The 22,242-nt window shown below is 48.1% G+C and overlaps 1 protein-coding gene across 4 annotated transcripts; it reads right to left on the reverse strand.

Moving 5' to 3' along the window:
* Positions 1-363: 363 nt before the first annotated feature.
* Positions 364-15,868, reverse strand: Slc38a7 (solute carrier family 38 member 7). 4 transcript variants are annotated; one of them, XM_027405725.2, is made up of 12 exons: positions 15,787-15,868; positions 15,107-15,211; positions 11,429-11,817; positions 9,513-9,711; positions 9,174-9,318; positions 8,266-8,364; positions 7,637-7,694; positions 7,304-7,418; positions 5,960-6,107; positions 5,347-5,546; positions 4,555-4,609; positions 364-2,031 (listed from the first exon to the last, which is right to left on the reverse strand). In XM_027405725.2, the coding sequence occupies exons 3-12, from the start codon at positions 11,696-11,698 to the stop codon at positions 1,929-1,931; spliced, it is 1,392 nt and encodes a 463-aa protein (XP_027261526.1). In that variant the 5' UTR covers positions 11,699-11,817; positions 15,107-15,211; positions 15,787-15,868; the 3' UTR covers positions 364-1,928. The 4 variants fall into 4 exon arrangements, with proteins under 4 accessions (XP_027261526.1, XP_027261527.1, XP_027261529.1 ...); XM_027405726.2 differs by lacking the exon at positions 15,787-15,868 and adding an exon at positions 15,449-15,741; XM_027405728.2 differs by lacking the exon at positions 11,429-11,817.
* Between the last annotated feature and the right edge of the window lie 6,374 nt (positions 15,869-22,242).

Raw genomic sequence — 22,242 nt, forward strand, 5'->3', positions numbered from 1 at the left:
AGCCAAGGCAGGGCCTGTTCTGCCTCTTACAGAACCAGTGGATGCTGGGGAGTCTGATGGTCACTCCAAGCTTACAGAGGGGCTGGCTGAGGTGGTAAAGATGCAGGGGACAGAGGGAGAGTTTGTGTTAGGACAGAAGCACAGCCCAGAAAAGACCCTCTCCAGTCAGTGGGGAAAGATTCAGGGAAGAAGCAGAAAGGGAGATGTCCAAAACCTCCTGCAGACTCTTGCTTGGTAAGAGAGCCCACGGGTGCAATTTCTGGCTGTGGACAGCCAAGTGTCATTTACTCGCCCCACCCCAAGTCCCCTTCCCGCCGCTTATGGCCTAGGCTCTGTTCCAAGCACAAGATAAAAGAGACACAGTTCAGCAGTGCAAGCCCCTTTATTAGTCATCCCCGCGTCTCCAAGTGTGCTTGAGTAGAAAAGAACCAGCAAGACACTAGATGAGGACAAGGAAAGGAAGGGGTCCTGAGATCAAGCTGAAGCTGCTCAACAGTCTCAGCTGGCCTGTCTCTATGCCATGCCCCAGCTTTATGCCTGGCCACCCCGAAAGGCAGCACTTGGAGGCTGAGGGAAACCAGCATTGTGGAACCAGAGAGGATGGGTACCCGAGATGGATGGGAAAAGAGCAATTCAGGTAGTCTGGATGCTGAGCCTCTGCCACCTCAAGTGGACAGACCCGAGTTGAGGGCTGCTGGGAAGGCACCCCTCTCACTTCTAGGTGTTTTAGGCAGAATAGATGGAGAAAATTATGTGGAAAGAGGCCAGCTCTGTACTTGGGACTTGCAAAAGTGAGCAGGGGTAGGTGAGAGGCTAAGGTAGGCACAGTACAAAGTGTCCAGCCTGACCTCACCTGAGATAGGTATAACTCAGTGGGATTCCCAGGCACTGAGGCCAGGCCTGACAGATGTATGAAGCTGGGCAAGCTGATGTGACAGGGTTTGGAGCCATCCCTTCCCCTTGACAAATAACAAAACCCACCCATGAAGGAAAGAAAAGAGAGGATAAGGGGTGAGGGATGGGTGGGGTGTGGTAGTAGAAGGAACAGTCACGATGGAGATAGTAAGGGAAGGTTTAGCTGGGAAGAAAGGGAAGGCTTGGAGGAGTGAAGCAATGGTGCCGGCGCTTCACCTTGGACAGTCCAGCCTGGAAGGAGGGTCCAAAAGTCCCAAGCCTCTCTTGTGACCCACCCTGAGCCTCTGAAAAGACAGGCCTTGCTGGAATCTGAAAAAGACATTAGACCCTCTGCCCGTGTGGAAAGCTAACGGAGGAGTGCTCACAGCACCATGGCAATGGCAGCCCCTAGCCGGAGCCAGGCCGGCGCCATTTGTAAACATTAGACTTGATGTCTGGGGGCACAGGAGGAGGATACCCAACCTGGACCATTAAGTTTGGACAAAGTCAGGGTAGGGACCCTAAGGTCCCATAGGGGAATGAACAACTATGATGTCAGTGACTCCTTTGGAAGTTGTCAGGTCCCAGGAGAAGTCATCATTGGCTTCTGAGAGACATGGGCAGGCACTAAACCCCAAGGTACTGAAAGCACAGGCCTGACAAGCTCTGTGGTGGATGCCAGCACTATGTATAAGACTTTGTTTTTCCAGAGGGAAGTCAGAATGGTCTCTCTCTTCTGTGACTCACTGACACTCTCCATTAACAGGTCCCAAAGGACTGAAGTTGAGACCTGGGTGAGGGGGAAGCTCCTATGACGTGGGACCTCCTGTCACCATCTATGACAATGCCAAGGTTGGGGAGCAGGAAGGCAGCTGGGTGGGGAGCTGTCCACAGATTTGAGGCTGATTCTGTCCCATGACTGTCCATGGAAAAATGTGTCCTGATGTCACCAGCTGGAACAGGATGTGGGACTTGGGGTAGCTTCACAGCTCTGAGAGATGGTTCTTGGTGACATGTTTTCTGGAAGGCAGTGTTCATGCCAAGAGGTCAACAAAGATGGCATTGGCTGTGGTTTGGCCAAAGATGAAGGCTCCCAGGGTGACCAGAAGGACTCCATAACTGACCAGTGCCCACCAGCTGTAGGGCAGAGGACAAGAGAAGGTTTCAGTCATTTTTTCCCATGTCTTTCTATGTAACAGTCAATATAATCAGTCACCACACTTCTTTAGGCAGAATACCTCAGGCTTCCCATACAAAGCTCTGTGACCCTCGTTCACAGCTAAAGAGACCAAGACCTAGAGGGACTAACGATGCTCTAGGCGGGACCACAGTAGAATGCAAGTCTTCCAATGGGAAACACCAAGGAAAGAGCAGGCGACAGGGAATGAGATCTGTTTCACTCAACAAAAATAGAAGGCAGGGGCTGAGATTTTTGTCCTGGAACTCACTCTGCAGACCAGGCTGGCCTCAAATTCAGAGATCTACCTGCCTGTGCCTCCCCAGTGCTGGGATTAAAGGAGTGCACCACCACCTCCTGGCCTGGAATAATTTTTCTTAAAGCATGAAACCTACATATATGGAAACATACATACATGGAAGCAATGTGCTTTTCTTTCACCAGATGACTTTTTTTTTTTTTTTTTTTTGGTTTTTCAAGACAGGGTTTCTCTGTGGCTTTGGAGGCTGTCCTGGAACTAGCTCTTGTAGACCATGCTGGTCTTGAACTCACAGTGCTAGGATTAAAGGTATGCGTCACCACCGCCTGGTCACCAGATGACTTTTGCTGGTGTTAAATGTTTGAGTCAAGGTCTCATTCTGAAGTCCAGGTTGGCCTTAAACTCATGGCAATCTTCCAGCCTCAAACAACAAAATCATATACAAGCCCCTATGTCTGTGTACACTGCACAGCTCTGTGTAGTCAGACACTTACATGCACAGAAACAGTTTAGGTCACAGCCCATAGGGAAAAGAGACGTATTAGGAGAGGGGAAAGATGGCCTGTGACAGACGGAACTCACCCCACCTTTTTTTGGTTGGGACAAGGTTTCATTGTGTAGCCCAGGTTGGCTTTGAAATCTAGAAATATTCTTGTCTTAGGCTTTCAGGTACTGGGATTAGGGGTATACCTGGCATGGGACTCTCACTTTTTCTTCTAAAGCCTTTCAGTAGTACATAAATTGTTATAAGTAGTTTAGGTTCCCACTGCAAAAATATACATTGAAGTTCCATAATTTGGAGAGTGATACCAGGGAATTTAACCCAGGGCCTCATACAGGACAAGTATGTGGTTTGCTACTAAGTTACACTTCTAAGCACCAAGAACTTTTTATTTGTGTCTGTGTCTGTGTGAGTGTATGTGCACACATGTAGGTACATGTGTGGAGGCCAGAGAATCTATCAGAGCTAGAGTTACAGGCATTTGTGGGATACCTAGTTTGTTACATGGATGCTAGGATCTGAACTCTGGCCTTCAGGATTGAACAGCAAGCACTTTTTTTTTCTCCTGAGACAGGGTTTCTCTGTGTAACCTGGCTGTCCTGGAACTCTCTCTGTAGATCAAGCTTGACTCAAACTCAGAGATCTACCTGCCTCTGTCTCCTGAATGTTGGGATCAAAGGTGTGTGCCACCACCTTAAACAGAAAACATTCTTCTTCTTCTTCTTTTTTTTTTTTTTTTTTTTTTGGTTTTTCGAGACAGGGTTTCTCTGTGTAGCTTTGGAGCCTATCCTGGCACTCGCTCTGGAGACCAGGCTGGCCTCGAACTCACAGAGATCCGCCTGCCTCTGCCTCCCAAGTGCTGGGATTAAAGGCGTGCGCCACCAACGCCTGGCTCAGAAAGCATTCTTAAGCACTGAACTGTCCCTCCAGTTCCCTCCCCCCCTTTTTTTGAGGGGAAGGCTCTCTGGCTGGCTTGGTTCTCACTACGTAGTGTGACTGTTTATTTTCTTGTCAGTTTGACTGGACTTTGAATCACCTAGGGTGTGTCTGTAAAGGCATTTCCAGAGAGGTTTAACAGAGACTCCACCTGAACAGGGCCGTGAAGTTCCAAGGGCTGGGGCCCCACATTGAGTAAGAATGGAGAAGGTAAGCTGAGTGTCCTTGTCTCCTTTGATTCCTGACTATGGACATGTGACCAAACCACACACTCCAGGTCCCATGACACACTGCCCTCCTGAGCAGAAAACTCTTCTTCCTGGTACAGCTGGGCAGTAGTGGCGCATGCCTTTAATCCCAGCACTCAGGAGGCAGAGGCAGGTGGATCTCTGTGAGTTCGAGACCCGCCTGGTCTACAAGAGCTAGTTCCAGGACAGGCTCCAAAGCCACAGGGAAACCCTGTCTTGAAACTGCCCCCCAAAGTAACTGGTACTTGCTCCAAACCTTAGCAATCACACTTAGCCTCTCAGTGTGGAGGTAGCAGCGTGTGCCACTGCTTTAAAAGCCGCCATGATTTTAAGTATCCAGGTTTAATGACACCTTGCCTATTTTTTTTTCTTCTTTCGGGACAGGCTTTCTCTGTGAAACAGCCCTGGCTATCCTGGAACTCACTCTGTAGATCAGTCTGGCCTTGAACTCACAGAGATCTGCCTGCGTGTGACACCACTGCCTATTTTAAGGCCCCTTTTCATCTATCTAAAAGGCCGCTCAGCTGGCCCTGCTTACCTTGCTGGTTTGACCTCTTCCATCTCTGACAGTTTGGCTTGAATGAGGCATAGCCCTAGAAGAGAAGAGGCAACCCTGAGTTTGGAGGTAACAGGAGTTCCCTCCCTCAGTCCCCTCCCTCCCCCTGAGGAGGCAGTGCTGGTGATGGAGAAAGGCCTGTTTTCTAGAGACTCAGAAATCCAGATCCTCCACCCTAACCCACACCCAGCTGGACACCTGGTCTCTGCTCTCCCAAGACAGGCTAGCAGCTAACAAGCAACCTTTGGGCTACACTCAGGACTCAGGGCTCACACCATCCTACCTACTCCAGAGCAGGCATGGGTCCCTTGCTCCACATCCAGTGGGAAGGGCTTTTAAGGTCCCTGAACAGAAATAAGATGGGTACAGTAGAACTCATAGCTGGGCAGACAGGATGGATTTCTGTGGATCTGCAGCTGACCTGTGTCTAGAACTTAGACCTCACAACTTCAGTCTCAAGGTGCTACCACGGCTTCCTTCTCTCTGGTCTGGAATAAGCTAGCCAGACCTGAGAGTCAAGGGTGTGCACACTTGAATGAAGGGTAGGAGTAGAGACCCTAGACCTGTGCCTACTGGGCTTCAAACTGTTGATAGTAGAGCTTGTAAGCCTCTGGCCCCACATCTCAGCAGTAAAGCAGAGATCACAACCGGCAGCTGAGCCAGCCAGTGAGCAACAAAGACTGGTGGTTACTCTTGCCAGCAGGTTTTGAGTCCCTGGCCAAGGATAGGGAGGTCCTGCTATATGGGGGAGATGGAAGCGCCTGGGGTGTGCACCTGGGAAGATGAAGATGAAGCAGGCTGCCAGGCCTCCGATGACCGAGATGACCTTGCCGATGTCAGGGATAAAGAGTGCAAGCAGCAGGGTGAGCAGGAACCATACTAGCGTCTGCAGGACCCGGCGCCGCCGCTCCCGTCCCACATCCTCCTCCACTGGCATCCCCTTGTATCGCAGCCACAGGCCTTCCACCACGGCCCTGCTCACATGAGGAGGGGCTCAGGGTGCTTTGGCTACTACAGGGTGGGGGCGATCCTGAATGGGCAAGTGTGGTTCCTGAGCCTGGGTCCTCATTTGTGACCATTGCTGTCCTTGGTTGCTATGGGCTGCAGATAAATTTATGGAAATGGACACCATAATTCTGTTTATAAAAGGAAGGGGTTGGGTATCCAAAAGGCAGGCTGAGTCCATATAAAAGCTCAGGAAAGGATCTGGACTGGAGATCCTTACAGGGCTCACAGAATGTTCTGGAACCAGTAAGTCTTGGCATGGAGTATGGGGGAGGGCATCCTGGATACAGATTCTTTCTGCTGGCTTCACTTTAGGTTCCCCATAAGGCCATGTATCATGCCGGCTCCCAGGGGTTCTGGACTGGAAGGGGAAGGGGCTTACCGCCCACAGAAGTGCAAGATGGGGTAGGAGGTGAGCACGCTCAGGATGATGAAGGCTCGGGCAACGGCCACAGCCACGTCCTCTGACGGGTAGGACCGGAGCACATCTGGATCCACAGCAGCTCCGAAAGTCAGGAAGCCACAGATGCCTAGGGGCAAGGACAAGGGTAAGGTCAGGGAAATCCTAGGAGGGCTAAGGGTGGACTGTCTACTCCTGATGGGAGCAACATCATTCAGAACGAATGTTGTAGCAGCTTGGGCGGTGAGGACCGAGCCTAGAAAGGGAGTCAAGAGAGAGCAGACGTCCCCTCTTCCCCCACCCTCTCAGGTGCTGCTTGCTGGAGCCCACCAGCCCACACGCTGCTGCTTTTCTGCGCCTGTCTCCTAACTTCAATGCCAAGCATTCCATCTGCTCAAACCGTCTCAGTCCAGATGTCCCCTCCTCAGAGGACGCTGTCCTGCCCATCCACAGTCACCCCCACCTGGCACTTGTTTATTACCACGTCCTACTCTCTTTGTATCATTCACCTCTCTCTAGTGCCTGTCACCAGTCAGAACATGGGACCCAAGACAAAAGGGACTTGGCCTGTTTTCCCTCTTGTGTTTCTTGCTGTTGTTTCACAGGCTAGGACAACTCTAGCCCAGGTAGCTCCTGTCCTCAACTCCTGCCACAGGAGGATGGAAATTCCCAGGTCATCTCTGCCCTCTTGCCCAAATCAACTCAGGCAACAGCCAGAATTTTATTTGCCTGGTCATTTCCTACCCAAGAAATGCATCCTCTCAGGCTCCTGGCAGCATCCATCCCTTGGCTGCCCAGTCTCACAGGTACCAACTTCTTCTTCTTCTTCTTCTTCTTCTTCTTCTTCTTCTTCTTCTTCTTCTTCTTCTTCTTCTTCTTCTTCTTCTTCTTCTTCTTTTTTGAGACAGGGTTTCTCTGTGGCTTTGGAGCCTATCCTGGCACTCGCTCTGTAGACCAGGCTGGCCTCGAACTCACAGAGATCCGCCTGCCTCTGCCTCCCGAGTGCTGGGATTAAAGGCGTGCGCCACCAACTTCTTGTACCCCAGCAATGCAGACCTCCTTCCCATTTCTGCCCCAGAAGTGGCACCAGAGGAGGTGCCACATCCTCTGGTAGTCACTTAGCATCAGTTTAGAACCAGTGAGCAGATGGAACACACTCACTTTGATGAGGGGTAGCCCTGGGCAGCCCAATTCAAGTCAATGTCCACAGAAGTATTTATCGAGCTAAGAGTACAGAGCTTCCCTAGCAAAACTGGACCAGAAACCTTGTGGACTCAAGAAGGAGTGGAAGCATTCCAAGCCTGACCTCTGGAGGAGAGCACTCACCTGTTCCCATGTAGACAGCCAGAGCTATGACCATGGCAGCTGTCACCACTCCACCCCAGGTCTTTATTTCTGGCCGCCGCATGCTATTGAAGACAGGTACACTGCTCACGTGGCACTGTCCAGGTGAAGGGTATGGTCATGTGGGGAAGTGACTCCATCTCTAGGTTTCAAAGGGAGGTACCTTGGGGGCAAAGGCCCCAGGGATAAGGAGCAAGCCAGGGGGCCCATGGTTCATCCATCCTCCCAGGAATCCCACCATCCCGTCCATAATCTGAGGTCCTTCCCAGGGTAGGGGAGTGAGCTAATGGGACATCAGGGACCCTGTGCTGGCACCTGAAATCCAAAGCAGATGGTGGGCATGGCATTGAACACAGCCATCCAGGAAGCTGGTCTGTGGGCAAACACAATGTGAACCTGCCTGTGAATCCCACAGAGCCACCAATCTTCCCTACCACCCACTTCTTCAGGCATCCATCAACCTCCAACAACCAGCATCCTACACAGTGAACACACATGGGCAGAGAATCCAGGTCTATTTAAAAATTCAGGAGACGGGTTCTAAAAGGCCATCCTAGGACCACGGTCCAGAATTCTTGGCTCTTAAACTGGGACTTTGCTTTCCTGAATAGTCCCTCTTAAACAAACAAACAAACAAACAAAACAAAAGGGGGACTGGAAAACTAGACATGGAGGTGTGTATCTGTAATTCCAGCACTTGGGAGGTGGAGGCAGGAGGATCAGGAGTTTAAGACCAGGCAACATAGTGAGTTTGAACCCAGTGTGGGTTACATGAGTCCCAGTCTGACAAATCCAAAAAGAGTAATTGTGAAAACATGCAAATTTTTCCCTAGTAGTCTTGCCAAGTTGGGGCTTTGCATAGCACTGTGGCATCTGCTAGATGTTGAATAGGCCATCTGGGTAGCAGCTTCTACCCCATGCACTTCCCAGGGACCCTCACCTACCTGGTCAGGATGTCCCCTGGGCGCATCTCTTTATCTGGCCAGATGTATTTGATGATTATAATGGCGGTGACATACCAGGTGCCCACAACGCTCAGGAAACTGTCAAGGAGGAGAGACTGACTTTCTACTTCCCAGCCCCAGCCACCCCTTCCTTGTCCAACCCTATCCTCAAAATGTATCCATCCTTGCTCTAGGGACGAAACCACACCAAATGATTCAGGAGAAATAAGCTGCAGAGAATTCTGCCACAGGGAGGCGCTTGTCAGCATTTCAGCCAGGGGACATGTGCTGGCTCAGAGACCACATGCAGGAACTGGGCTCCAAAGTACAGCTACAAGCTCAGCTTGAACAGCCCAGGTGAGGCAAGGACTCACCAGATGGCCATCTTGTGGGCCTGGCCCCTGAGAGCTAGGAGATTCTGGGGAAAGGGGCGAGAGGGAGGAGACTGGGGTGTTAACATTTAAGGAAACTCTGGAGATGGCCAAGTATGAAAGAGCCTCAAACCCCACAGCTTTTCAGATTTAGGCTAGGAAGCTAGCTTACGCTCTCTGAGCTCATGGAAGGACCCTACCACGCTGACAATAAAGTCATCAACTCCCAGATTCCAGTAAAGCCAAAGCCCCAGCTAGCACCTGCCCTTACACTGCCAGCCATCTCCAATCCCTCTTTAACAAGGACATTTAGATCACACCTTTCAATGTTGGAAAAGGCCACTATCTTCCTTGGTATAAATGGAAAAGGGAAAGTCCTGGGCCCAGAATTCTGCAGCTCTGGTCTGCCCTGGCTTGCCTGTTCTTACTCCCCAAGGAAGTTGCCATGTGGGAGAGGGGCTCCCCACCAGAAATGGCTCTCCAGTTGCCTTTGATCAGAGCCTCTGTCTGGCCCAGGCTGGGTTGGGACCTCCGAACCTGGCATATTTCTGGAAGCCGATCTCCCTGGGGATGGACAGGGGCAGGATGAAGAGGAAGGCAGTGAGGCTGATGGTGAACTTGCGGTCTGTGTACCAGGGGCTGCTGCTGGCCCCTTCAGGTTCCTTTGCCATCACAGCTATAACTGCACAGGGAAGAAGGAGGGAACGTCATGCCAGGCCTTTCAGGGTGTGGGCCCTCCTGCTTTGGCAGGTCCTAAGACTTCCCTCTAAGGAGTAAGACTCCAAGACAGGGCAAGACCTAGTGTCTAGCACTCTTTCCCTCTACCCCAGGACCTCAAGCCAAGGAGAGAGAGATGAGAACTGGGGAGAACCTCACTCTTGTCCTGCTGGTCCCCAATGATGATGAGGAAGGCGATGCAGGTGCCGAAGGTGTAGACTGCGATGGCTACCTCACACAGCACGCCTGTCAGCTTGCCACACACGGCCCATACCACCTCCTGGTAGGTCCTCTCATTGCTGGCCTGGGAGCAGTAGGCCAGAATGACAAGTCCACTAATGATGAAAACCAGCATGCCCTGCAGCCAGGAACAGATGAAAGGGCATGGGAAAGACACTCTGAGCTCATTTTTTGGCATCTCTTACACCAATGTGCAAAGCAGGTTTGCAAATGGGTCTTATCTTGCAGGACAATTTTAACAGATTACTAGAGGCAACCAAGTTGAAATTTTCTTTAAAAATGAGTTTCAGGTTCTAGAGAGATGGATCAGTGGTTAAGAACACTGGCTGCTCTTTCAGAGGACCTGGGGTCAACTCCCAGCATCTATTATGGGGGCTCACACACAATCATCTGTAACTCCATTCCTTGGGAAATTCTGGCCTCCACTGGCACTGCATGTATGATTTGCCACAATCATATATGTAGGCAAAACACTCACACATAAAATAATTTAAAAAAACAAGAAAAAATGACTTTCATTCAAAATTTCAAACATGCAAACAAACTGAGAACAGGATGGAGCCCAAACAGCTTCAAACTCAGCTACAAAACAACTTGTGATTTTCTTTTCTTTCCCTTTTTTGATCTGTTGAGATGAAGTTTCACTTGGTAGCCCAGGTTGGAGGCTGGATTATAATTTACTACGTGGCACAGGCTGGCCTTGAACTCATGAAGTGCTTCTGCTTGAACCTCTTGAGTGCTGGGATTACAGGCACATACCACTACAGTAGTTCTTGTGGCAGATTTTTTTTCCCACTTTCTTACCTTTCCATTGTATTTTGAAGTCAATACAAACAATCTTTTTATTTCACTAGTAAATGTTTCAATAATTCTAAAACATAAAGGTTTTTTTTTTTAATTAAACATAACCACAAAAATCAACATCACATCTAAAACCTAAATATGCAGGGGTTGGGGATGTAGCTTGGTGGAGTGCTTGTCTAGCCTGCATGAGTTCCTGGGTTTGCCCCCGAGTACTGCATGAAGCCAAGTGTGGAGGCACTTATCTGTAATGCCAGCACTCAGTCAGGATGTGAAAGCTGGAAGATCTGAAGTTAAAAGCCATCTTTGGCTCCATAGAAAATTAAAGGTCGCCTGTTTCAAAAAGCAAAAAAAAAAAATAAATATGCAGATGATGTTCAAAGCTCTCTGATTGTTAGGAAGGCTTTTGAATTTTTTTGTTTTTTTGTTTTTTGAGACAGGGTTTCTCTGAATTGCTTTGGAACCTGTCCTGAAACTGGAACTCTCTCAGTAGACCAGGCTGGCCTCGAACTCAGAGATCCACCTGCCTCTGCCTCTCAAGTGCTGGGATTAAAGGCTTGTGCCACCAATGCCTGGAGGCTTTTGAAATATTAACTGGCCACAGTGTAAAGAGTTCTGAGACCTGAGTTAGACTTCATTCTCTTTCCCACTTCTTTCTCCTTTTTTCTTCCTTCCTTCCTTCTTTTTTTTTTTTTTTTTTTTTGTTTTTTCGAGACAGGGTTTCTCTGTGTGGCTTTGGAGGCTGTCCTGGAACTAGGTCTTGTAGACCAGCCTGGCCTCAAACTCACAGAGATCTGCCTGCCTCTGTATTTCTTTCCCACTTCTACCCTTCTCTTTTCTCTTTCCATACTCCTGTGTTGGTTGTGAATGGTAGCTTTAAAAGAAAGTTCTGGAATAGACTGGTAATGTCTATCAGTTATAAGGAAGGGAAAAATGACAGCATATGTCCTCTATCACTCATCTCTGATTCAAAGCCTCTCTTGCAAATCAAAGAGCACACAGGCACTGCCTGCCTCTGTTGCCAGCGCACTCACCATCTGCAGGGCGATGCCAGCTGCCACGCCCCCAGCAGTGCTGAAGGCTGCTGGGAAGTTGAGTAGTCCTGCACCCAGGCAGGCATTGACAACAATGAAGATGGCTCCAAGCGTAGAAGTGGTGCCTCTGTCTGGATCTCCAGGAGATGCCTCCCCATCACTCTTGGGGGCCATGTCCACACAGGGACTTTGTAGCAAACGGGCCCGCTCCCCAGCATCAGTGCTGGAGCCCCACTCGCTGTAGTCACTGTTGATGCTGACTTGGGCCATGGTCCAAGACTACTTTTTTCTTCCGAAAGCTATGGGTTCTGCCTCACAACCACATTCCTGGGGTAGCTGAGAGAATATCTGCCCCTTTAGGGCTACTACTCTGGGGGCCTCTTGTTGACCTAGGCAAGACAAAGAAAGGCAGAAATTTTGTTCATCCTGAAATGGTGAATCTGGGACACAAAAAGGTGTCACAACTTTCCAAAGGTCACATGGCTAGGATCCATACAAGTACCATGCACTAACCAACTGCATGGTAGGAGCTCCACAGGGCTAAGATGCAGAACACTGCACTGAGGGCAGTGTGGGTGACAGACAGAAACATGTCAGCTGCACACCCAACTTGTTTCACCCTCTCTTTCTCTCTTTTAAGATTTATTTATTATGTATACAGTACTCTATCTGCTATAAGCATGCAGGCCAGAAGAGGGCACAAGATCTCATTATAGATGGTTGTGAGCCACCATGCGGTTGCTGGGAAGTGAACTCAGGACCCGTGGAAGAGCAGCACTGCTCTTAACTTCTGAGCCATCTCTCCAGCCCCACCACACTCCCCGACTTGTTTCACTCTAATAGGTCAGAAAAGTAACTGAGACCTAAACATAAAAGAGGGGGGCTGGGTGGCAGTGGTGCACACCTTTAGCCCCAGCACTCCAGAGGCAGGTGGATCTCTATGAGTTCAAGGCTAGCCTGTCTACAGATCGAGTTCCAGGACAGTCAAGGCTACACAGAGACACTCTGTCTCAAAAAACAAAACAAAACAAAACAAATGGGAGGGGCTGCAGATACTGAGAGGCTCGGTACAGAACACTTGTCTACCGACACCCAGTACCGCAAAGAGAATAAAGTACATAGAAAAGAGGAGTGCTAAAATGTTGGCATCTGGAGAGGCCCCAGAGGACAGGAAAATAATTTTTAAAATTGCATTTCATATATTTGTTGAGTGTGTATGTATATATGCTTATGTGAAGGTTTGCATTTTGTTTATTAGTTGTGTGTATATGTGTGCTTGTGTGGAAGTCAGAAAGTAACTCCTTGACAATGTGGGCCCAGGGGACTGAACTCAGGTCATGCAGCTTGGCAGCAGATTCTTTTACCCACTGAACTATCTCACTGGCCCAGAAAAATAATTCTTAATTGTATGTTTGGAATATTCCCAGCCCCTTTGCTGGCCACTTACAGGTTCCATCTCTTCCCCATTTCTCCGCCACTCACTGAGTCCTTCTTGGAGCCATTACAGAGCCCGGCACTACCCAGACCCATTTCCTCCCATCATTGGTTTATGTGCTAGCCCTGTGTGCTCTAGCTAGATGACAAGGCTCTGAGGCCAGACCTGTGGTGTTTATCATTAACTACGAGCTGCAACCCAGAAGACAGGACTGACACCGAAGTTACTGATGCCCAGGCATTGTGCATGCTACCTTTGGTCATGCAGCAGTCACTGGTGGCTGGGATTAAAAACCAGGCATGCTGAGATGGCTTAACAGGTAAAGATGGCTGTTGCCAAGCTGGATAACCTGAGTTTGACTCCTGGGACCCTCATGGTGGAAGGAGAGAAACAACTCCCACAAGTTTCCTCTGATCTGCTTACACAGATACATGCCAGTTGGTGGTGGCACATGCATTCAAGGCCAGCCTGGTCTACAGAGTGGGTTCCAGGACAGCTAGGACTATTACATAGAGAAACACGGCCCCTCCCCGCCCCCACCCCCCGTCTTGAAAAACTGAAACCACCCCCCAAAACCAAAACAGACACAGACATACACTGAATGAATGAAAGAAAGAAGACCAAATAACATCAGCATTTCTAGAACATCTTATGTAGCCCATAACATTCATCTGTTTGCCTCTGTCTCCTTACTGGGCTTGCTGAACCAATAACAAGCTTTACACCTGCTTACCCTCTGGGTAAGCACAACCTAACTGCAGGCTTTCCTTTAGCCATGGTCCTTCCTTGAAAACCAGGAGATTCACTCTTCTCCGAATGTTCAGGTGCCTTTGGGAGCCCTGCTCTGAAAACTAACCCTCAGTGTTCTCACACCTCAGTGCTAGTCTGAATCTCCAAGAGGAATGTTTCTTTAGGAGCAAGAGCAGCCAGCTGTAATGTGAGCACTGTGCCTCATGCCTGAAATCCCAGTGATTGAGAGGTTGAGGCAGGATGACTGTTTTGAGTTCAATGTGAGCTTGGACCACATAGCTAGTACTGGGCTATGTAGTATAACTCTGTTTCAAAAAACAAACAAAAGGGCTGGAGAGATGGCTCAGAGGTTAAGAACACGGGCTGCTCAATTCCCAGCAACCACATGGTGGCTCACACCGTCTATAATAAGATCTGGTGTCCTCTTCTGGCCTGCAGGCATACATGCAGGCAGAACACCGAATACATGATAAATAAATAAATCACTATAGCTCACTCAGCCTTTTCATGTGTAATTCTCACGAAGAGCATGCTGACATTAGAAAGCATCACCAGGCTGGGGGTGGTAGAGCCTGCACTTACCATAAACAAGGCTTGGGAAGTCAATCCCTAACAGCCGCCATTTTGGGCTGGTGAGACAGCTGAATGTGTAAAAGTGCTTACAATCAAGACTCATGACTTGAGTTCGATCCCTGGGACCCACATGGTGGAAAGAAAGAATGGACTCTTGCAGGATTTTTCTGACCACACAGGAACCATGGTACATCCATCCATCCATCCATCCATCCATCCATCCATCCATCCATCCATTCATTCACTCACTCATTCATTCATATTCTCATTCTCTATAATTAAAAAACAATCCCATTCCTCCCCGAAAAGGCAATGACTCAGCCACAACTACTGTCCATCCCATCTCCAGCCACCCCTCTTAATAAGGTCAGCTCATGGGGGTGGGGGTGGGGTCTAAACAGACTGAGGCCCCTGGGGGTGCTTCCCAGGTGTTCCATCTGATGGTGGACAAAGTTGGGGCTATTACCCCAAGAAGGAAGGGAAAAGTGCAGGTGCACTGGAACATCTTCCATCAAGTAAGTAAGGGACGTGGTCCTAGTGCACACACCTCAGCGGCAGCAGTCAGAAACATCAGTCTAGCCACAGACTTTTCCCTCTTACGAAATCTGCCTCCAGCCAGCAACTCAGCAAAATCTCACAGTAGTGAGTAGTGAAGGCAGGCTGAGGACTCCCCAGGCATAGCTCCAGAGAGGTCTAAGGTCAGCCATTCCATTGCTAACAGCACAAAACACACATAAAGGTCACATGGTTCCTAGCCTCTCTCTAAGAAGCAGGTTTCCCTTTGGCACCCTTGCCATCTGCCCAGGCTCTCCTGCAACCACACAAAAGCTCAGGTTCAGGGATCCCACCCCCTGGACTCTCATGGATCTAAGAGCTCTTACCCCTACCCCAATTCATCAACCCCGCTGTTCCCAACTTACCTGCGATCCTAGAAGAGGGATATTCTCTCCACCTAAAGGTATGGGATCCGAGTCTCCTCACATCCCTTTGTGGCCTCAAGTTCTTCTCAAGGCTTTGCCTAAAATCTGCAGTCAATAGAGAGAGGAGTTTGGTCTTTGCCGCTAGCTATGAGCGTGGAGGCGGGTGGGTTACACGGAGTAGTTCTGAATAACCCATAGTATAGAGTGGAGTGCCAGATCAGATAGAGAAAAGACCCATGGAATAAAGAGATTACGTTGAGGTCACAGGGAGCAGTTAGCGGGGCCAGACTATAAGCACGATACACACACACATGCTTAGGTGACGGATGGAACAGATCTTACCCGGTTCCCAGCCCAGCTTGGGGCCAGCACCGAAACACGAGGTTTGGTTGCATGGGAGGTGGGGAAGGGAGCATCCCGCCAGGGTGGGCTTGGGTGGGCCCCAAGCATGACGTAAAACCAGTGTGTTGCGTGAGTAACTAGGGAGTTGACTCGATCCTGGCCTAAGACTGAGTGGAGAGGCGCCAGGCTAAGGCGTGGCTGGGCCGGTGCAACAGAGGACAACGGAGAGGATGGCTCTGGAGCCCTGCTGGGACAGGGTCGCACCAGTGATGGGGGACCCAAGGACCAGAAACCCTACAGCCCCACCTTGCACAGCCCGTACCTCCCGGTTCACAAACCTTGTAGGTGTCTTTCCCGAGTCGACTTTGCAAACACGTGAGCGTCGATCACATGACCCCTTGGCTAGCACAGGCCGCGGGACACTCTGGGAATTGTAGTTTTTAAGCCAGTGTCACCCTCGGACAGCATCAGCTTCTCAAACCTACAATGTAGTTGTGAGCCAGTTTGACTCCCTGCCAACACGTTTATTCAGTTATTTTTAGGCATGGTCCCTTGGCCAACCCAAACACTGTTCCTTCCTCCTGGAAAGAGCGTTTAGAGAGAGGGTTGGCATCTTTGTCCTCAGGGGCAGTGGGCCAAACCTATTTGGCCTCATTATCCTTGTTCCTGCATTCATTTTCACAACAAGTGATCCCAGAGTTTCTTTGACCGAAGAGTGTGAGGAGCCATTGGACAAAAGAGAGACACAGTTTGAGTATTCATTAATCCCTGGCTACAACCTCAAGGCTGGATTTCAGAAGTGTCTGAGGCGTTGCAGGCTCTCGGTTTTTTGAATGAAGGTGAGAATGCCCAGAACTTTGGCTTCCGTAGTTGGCAGCATGTCATTTACAAATAAAGTCAGTTTCTGCCTCTTTATTTGTGGTGCCAGAGCTTGAAACTCGGACTCTGGGCAAGAGCTGTACTTTTCAGTTACATCCTTAGTCTAGTTTAGTTACATTTTTTCTTTTACATTTACTTATGTGAGTGTGTGTGCATGTCGCAGTACACACGTGGAGCTCATAAGGGCAGCTTCCATGAGTGACTCTCTCCTTTCATCCTGTGGGCTCTGGGGGTTGAATTTGGATCCTCAGGGTTGGTGCCCAAATGCCTTCACCTGTTGAGCCTTGCATTGGCCCTAGGTCTCATTTTAAAAATACAGAAAATGCTGAGTTGGGTGTGGAACACATGCCTGTAAATCCAGAATTCAAGACAGAGAAACAGGAGGATTGTGGGCTACACAGCAAAATCCTGTCTCAGGAAACAATGCAAAACAAACACACACACCACAACCTCCCCCCCCAAAAAAAAAGATTAAAAAAAAAAAAGAGACAGTGCTACTGAGATCACCGGAGTCAAGCACAATTGTAAGAAATAGCATAAAGAGATCCTGTGTGCTAGTTTGCCTCAATGAACATATTTTGCAGAACTTTAGTTATGGTATCATACAATCAGAATATTGACATCGACATAATCTACTGATAATCTTATTATTTTAAAGTATGTGGGTATATGTCTGTCTGTATGCATGTATATATGTATTTGTGCAGTGCATGCCGAGCTGATAAATGTCTACTGCCCATGGAGACCAGAAGAGGGCATCAGGGTGTGAGATCCCCTGAAACAGGATTTAGGACAGTTGTCAACTTCCATGTTGATGCTGAGAATTGAACCTGGGACCTTTGGAAGACCAGCCAGTGCTCTTAACCACTGAGCCATTTCCCACAGCCCCTGCTAATATTTTTTTTAAATCTCCCATTTTATTATTACACACAAGCAAGATTGGACCCAAGTTCAGTTCCCAGCAGTCACAACCACCTATGTACACAGCTCCAAGGGTTCTTAACACCCTCTTCTGCTCTCTGAGATCACACATGCACAAGCGCATGCACACATACACACACACACACACACACACACCCACACACACACAAATATTTATCATGGGAGTAAGGATTGTATATCCATATCACATGCAAGAGACCCAACTATTTCCATCACCACAGGGTTCTGTCCTTTTTGAAAAAATAGTGAAATAAAATACAGTAAGATAAGACAAAAATTAACACATTGGAATCAGATAAAACAGAGGTTCTGGTTATTACAAATAATGCTGCTGTGAACATAGTTGAACAGATGTCCTTGTTGTATGAATGTGCATCCTTTGGGTATATGCCTAAGAGTGAAATTGCTGGATCTTGAGGTAGACTGATTCCCATTTTTCTGAGAAACTGCAGTTCTGATTTCCAAAGTGGCTTTACAAGTTTGCACCCCCACCAGCAATGGAGGAGTGTTCCCCTTTCTCCACATTCTCTCCAGCATAAACTATCATTGGTGATTTTGATTTTGGCTATTCTAATTGGTGTAAGATGGTATCTTAGAGTTGTTTTGATTTAGATTTCTCTGATGCCAATGATGTTGAGCAATTTCTTAAGTGCCTTTTGGCCTTTTGTAATTCCTCTATTGAGGATTCTCTGTTTAGATCTGTACCCCATTTTTTAATTGGGTTATGAGGTGTTTTGGTGACTAGCTTCTTGAGTTCTTTGTATATTTTGGAGATCAGTGTTCTGGACTGATGTCTTCAGGACTGTGGACAGAGCCAGCCGTACAGTCCCTGGTCCATTTCTGAGTGGAGGTGTGTGGACTAGGGAAGTTTAATTATCCAACAACGTTAATGATGAGACAGGAAACACCATATCATCTCAGGAGGGCTCCCAGCTGACGCTGAGCAGCCACAGTTTATTGAGAAGTCCATTTAAATAGTCCTCTAAGGGCAGGGACAACATCAGGAAGCATTTATCACAATGCATATCGCTAACATCAAGTGATTCTGTTGCCTAAACAACTCTTGGTCAAGCAGCAGAGTCTTGAACTCAGGTATGGGCCTACTCAAGGCTTAAGCTACAGATATGCAAATTAGGAGGCATATTACCTTCAGCCACAGTAAACAGTAACATCCTAGTGTTAATTAACAATACAATGGTGACTCGGAGTTCCCTGGCGCCACTGCTGTTTATGGTGGCCAGGGCCTGGAACCCAGAATATTCCATAACAGGGATATTAGGTCCCCACAGATCAGCCCTCTGTCAGATGCAGGGTTGGTGAATATCTTTTCCCATTCTGTGGGCTGCCATTTTGTCTTGTTGACGTTGTCTTTTGCCTTACAGAAGCTTCTCAGTTTCAGGAGGTCCCATTTATTAATTGTCAATCTCAGTGTCTGGGCTACTGGCATTATGTTCAGGAAATAGTCTCGTGCCAATTCGTTCAAGGGTACTTTCCACTTTCTCTTGTAAGAGGTTCAGTGTGGCTGAATTTATGTTGAGGTCTTTGATCCATTTGGACTTTTTTTGTTTTGTTTTGTTTTTTGCTTTTTGTTTTTCGAGACAGGGTATCTCTGTGTAGCTTTGGAGCCTATCCTGCACTCGCTCTGGAGACCAGGCTGGCCTGGAACTCACAGAGATCCGCCTGCCTCTGCCTCCCGAGCAGAGGATTAAAGGCGTGCGCCACCAACGCCTGGCGATCCATTTGGACTTAGATGCCCCTCAACCGAAGAATGGATAAAGAAAATATGGTACATTTACACAATGGAGTACTACTCAGTGGAAAAAAAACCCATTGACATCTTGAAATTCGCAGGCAAATGGAGGGAACTAGAAGAAACCATCCTGAGTGAAAGTAACTCAGACACAGAAAGACAAACATGGTATGTACTCACTCACAAGTAGATATTAGACACAGAGAAAAGGATAACCAGCCTACAATCCACAACCCCAGAGAAGCTAGGAAACAAGGAGGACCCTAATAACATACATGGACCCCTAAGAAGGGGAAAGGGAAACGGGGGGGGGGTAAGAGAAAGGGAAGAGGAGAAGGGGAGGGGGGAGGAGAACCATGATCAGGAAGGTCGAGTTGGGGGAAGAACAGAGGAAGAGAGCAAGGAAAGAGACACCTTAATAGAGGGAGCTGTTATGGGCTTAATGAGAAATCTATCACTAGGGAAATCTCCAGAGATGCACAAGGATGACCCCAACTAAGAATCTAAGCAATAGCAGAGAGACTTCTTTAAATGCCCTTCCCTATAATGAGATTGATGACTACCTCAAATGCCATCATAGAGCCTTTATCTAGTAGCTGATGGAAGCAGAAGCAGAGATTCACAGCTAAGCACTGAGCGGAACTCCTGGAATCCAGTTGTAGAGAGGGAGGAGGGATGAGCAAAGGGGTTAAGACCATGCTGGAGAAACCCACAGAAACAGCTGACCTGAACAAGGGGGAGCTCATGGACCCTAAACTGACAGCTGGAACCATCATAAGACTCAACCAGGCCCCCTGAGTGTGGGTGTCAGCTGGGGGGCTTGGGCAGTCTATGAGGTCTCTGGCAGTGGAACCAGTATTTATCCCTAATGCACGAATGGGCTTTGGGAGCCAATTCCCTATGGAGGGATACTCTCTCAGGCTAGATACATGGCGGAGGGACTAGGCTGTGCCCCAAATGATGTGACAGATTTTGATGATCCCCCCATGGGAGGCCTCAGCCTCCCTGGGGAGTGGATGAACTTCGAGATTGTGTTATTTACTGGAAAAACCTGTTTCTAGTTTGTGGTGTGGCTCAACCCTAGCACACACTTTTAATTCAAGAGCTTATTGTAAACCGGATTAAATAAAGTCAATCATAGGTCAAGAGGCAGAGCAAGCAACCAGTCAACAGGAAGTGAACAAGAAAAACTATAGAGGGTAAGAGGAAGTCATCAGGACTGATAGAGAGAGAGATGCACATGAAGTTGAAGGGAGGGACAGTCAATTTGAAGTTTTTCGTGAAGTGAGAGGGAGGTTTCTTGTGTGTGGGGGGTGTCAATTGAGGAGGAAGGTCAGCTGGGTGCTTCCTCTGCCGCTCTGAGCTAGCAGGCTCACCCCAGCATCTAGCTCCTGAGTCTTTATTGGTAAAATCAAACAATTGAGATTTCATCAAAACATCTGTCTAGGGCTTTCTGGCCTTTAGAATCTCCATAAAGAAGTCAGGTGTTATTCTAAATAGGTCTGTCTTTATATGTTACTAGGTCCTTTTCCCTTGCAGCTTTTAATATATATATATTTTTGTTCTGTACATTTAGTGTTTTGATTATTATGTGCCAAGGGGACTTTCTTTTCTGGCCCAGTCTATTTGATATTTGGTGTTCCATATGTACTTCTTATACCTTGCTAGGCTTCTCTTTTAAGTTAGGGAAATTTTCCTCTGTGATTTTGCTGAAAATATTTTCTGTGCCTTTGACCTGGATTCCATTTCCTTTCTCTATTCCTATTATTCATAGATTTTTGTCTTTTCATAGTGAACCAGATTTGCTGATGTTTTATGCCAGGGTATTTTTAGATTTAACATTTTCTTTGACCAAAGTATCCATTTCCTCTATCATATCTTCAGTGCCTGAGTTTCCTCTTTCATCCTGTTTGAGCTCCTAAATTCTTCACTTCCTGATTTCTCTCAGTTTGAGTTTTCTGTATTCTATTTCCACTTTCAAGTCTTCAACCATTTTATTCATTTCCCTCCACTGTTTGATTTTGTTTTCACATCTTCCTTCCTTCTTCCTTCCTTCCTTCCCTTGCTTTCTTGCTTTTGTTGTTTTTTTTTGAGACAGGATTTCTCTGTGTAGCTTTGGAGCCTATCCTGGCACTCGCTCTGGAGACCAGGCTGGCCTCGAACTCACAGAGATCCACCTGCCTCTGCCTCCTGAGTGCTGGGATTAAAGGCATGCGCCACCAACGCCCGGCTCATTCCCTATTTCTCTATGTCTGTGTTGTGTGTGTATGCTTGTGTGCACATGTATGTGGGTATATGTACCTGTGGGTAGAATGTGGAGGCTAGAGGACATTGAGTGTCTCCCTTCACTGTCATGGAACTCAAGCTGGTCATCTGTCTCCACTTTTTCGTGGGTTCTGGGAATTCCAACTCAGGTCCTCACACTTGCACAGCAAGTGCTCTTAACTCCCTCCCTCCTCCCCCACCCCATGTTCCTGGGCCCTTCCTTGTCTTCTATTTCTAAAGAATTTTCACTTTAAAAATGTTAGAGTAGAGCATGGTGTCACATGGGAAAGCAGGGAATTTGAGGTCAGCCTGGTCTACACAGAGTACCAGGGTAGCCAGAGCAACTTAGTGAGACCTTGACTTAAAAAAGTTAGTGAAATCATAGTTTTTCCATTCATGTTGCTGTAACTGGATGCTGAGAGCTGGGTAGGCTCAACAATGGAAGTGTTAAGTCGATGTGTATTTGTTCTAGAAAGGTCTGTATCATGTCTGGAGTCTGGTTCTGGGGAGATGGACAGTTCATAGGCTAACAGTACTCACCACTCTAGGAGCTGGGAAACCTGAGATCGGGTGCCAGCAAGGAAACTGCTGTGAGCCTCCTGCTTGCCTCCATCCTAGGTGGAGAGCAGAGGGAGGAAGCAGGCTGACTCCAGTCTCTTCTGAGGTCCCTGATGCCATTGGAGGGCTCTACTTCCTGAAGGACACATCTCCAAACGGCATCATGAGAATTTGAGCTTTCAGAAAAGTTCTTGCCTGTATCTATATCACAAATGTTTCCCTATGCTTTTCTCTGGCAGTTTTCCTGTTTAAAGGTTTTAAATTAATGTCTTTGGTTTACTATGGATGGCGGGTGTGTGAGAGAGATGGGGTCTCACTGTGTAGCCTTGGCTGGCCTTGATCTCAGATAACCTGCCTCCTGAGTGCTGGGACTAAAGCTGTGTGCCACTGTGTCAAGCTT

The sequence above is a fragment of the Cricetulus griseus genome, chromosome 3 (assembly GCF_003668045.3).
Source record: "Cricetulus griseus strain 17A/GY chromosome 3, alternate assembly CriGri-PICRH-1.0, whole genome shotgun sequence".
NCBI lineage: Eukaryota > Metazoa > Chordata > Mammalia > Rodentia > Cricetidae > Cricetulus > Cricetulus griseus.

Excerpts from the sequence above, each read along its gene's own strand:
- Slc38a7 (XM_027405725.2), bottom strand. The coding sequence starts at position 11,698 with ATGGCCCAAGTCAGCATCAACAGTGACTACAGCGAGTGGGGCTCCAGC. Across the intron at positions 8,365-9,173 it reads GGCTTCCAGAAATATGCCAG|TTTCCTGAGCGTTGTGGGCA; the intron begins GTTCGGAGGTCC and ends CCTCCTTGACAG. Across the intron at positions 7,695-8,265 it reads CCAGGGGACATCCTGACCAG|ACCAGCTTCCTGGATGGCTG; the intron begins GTAGGTGAGGGT and ends GTTTGCCCACAG.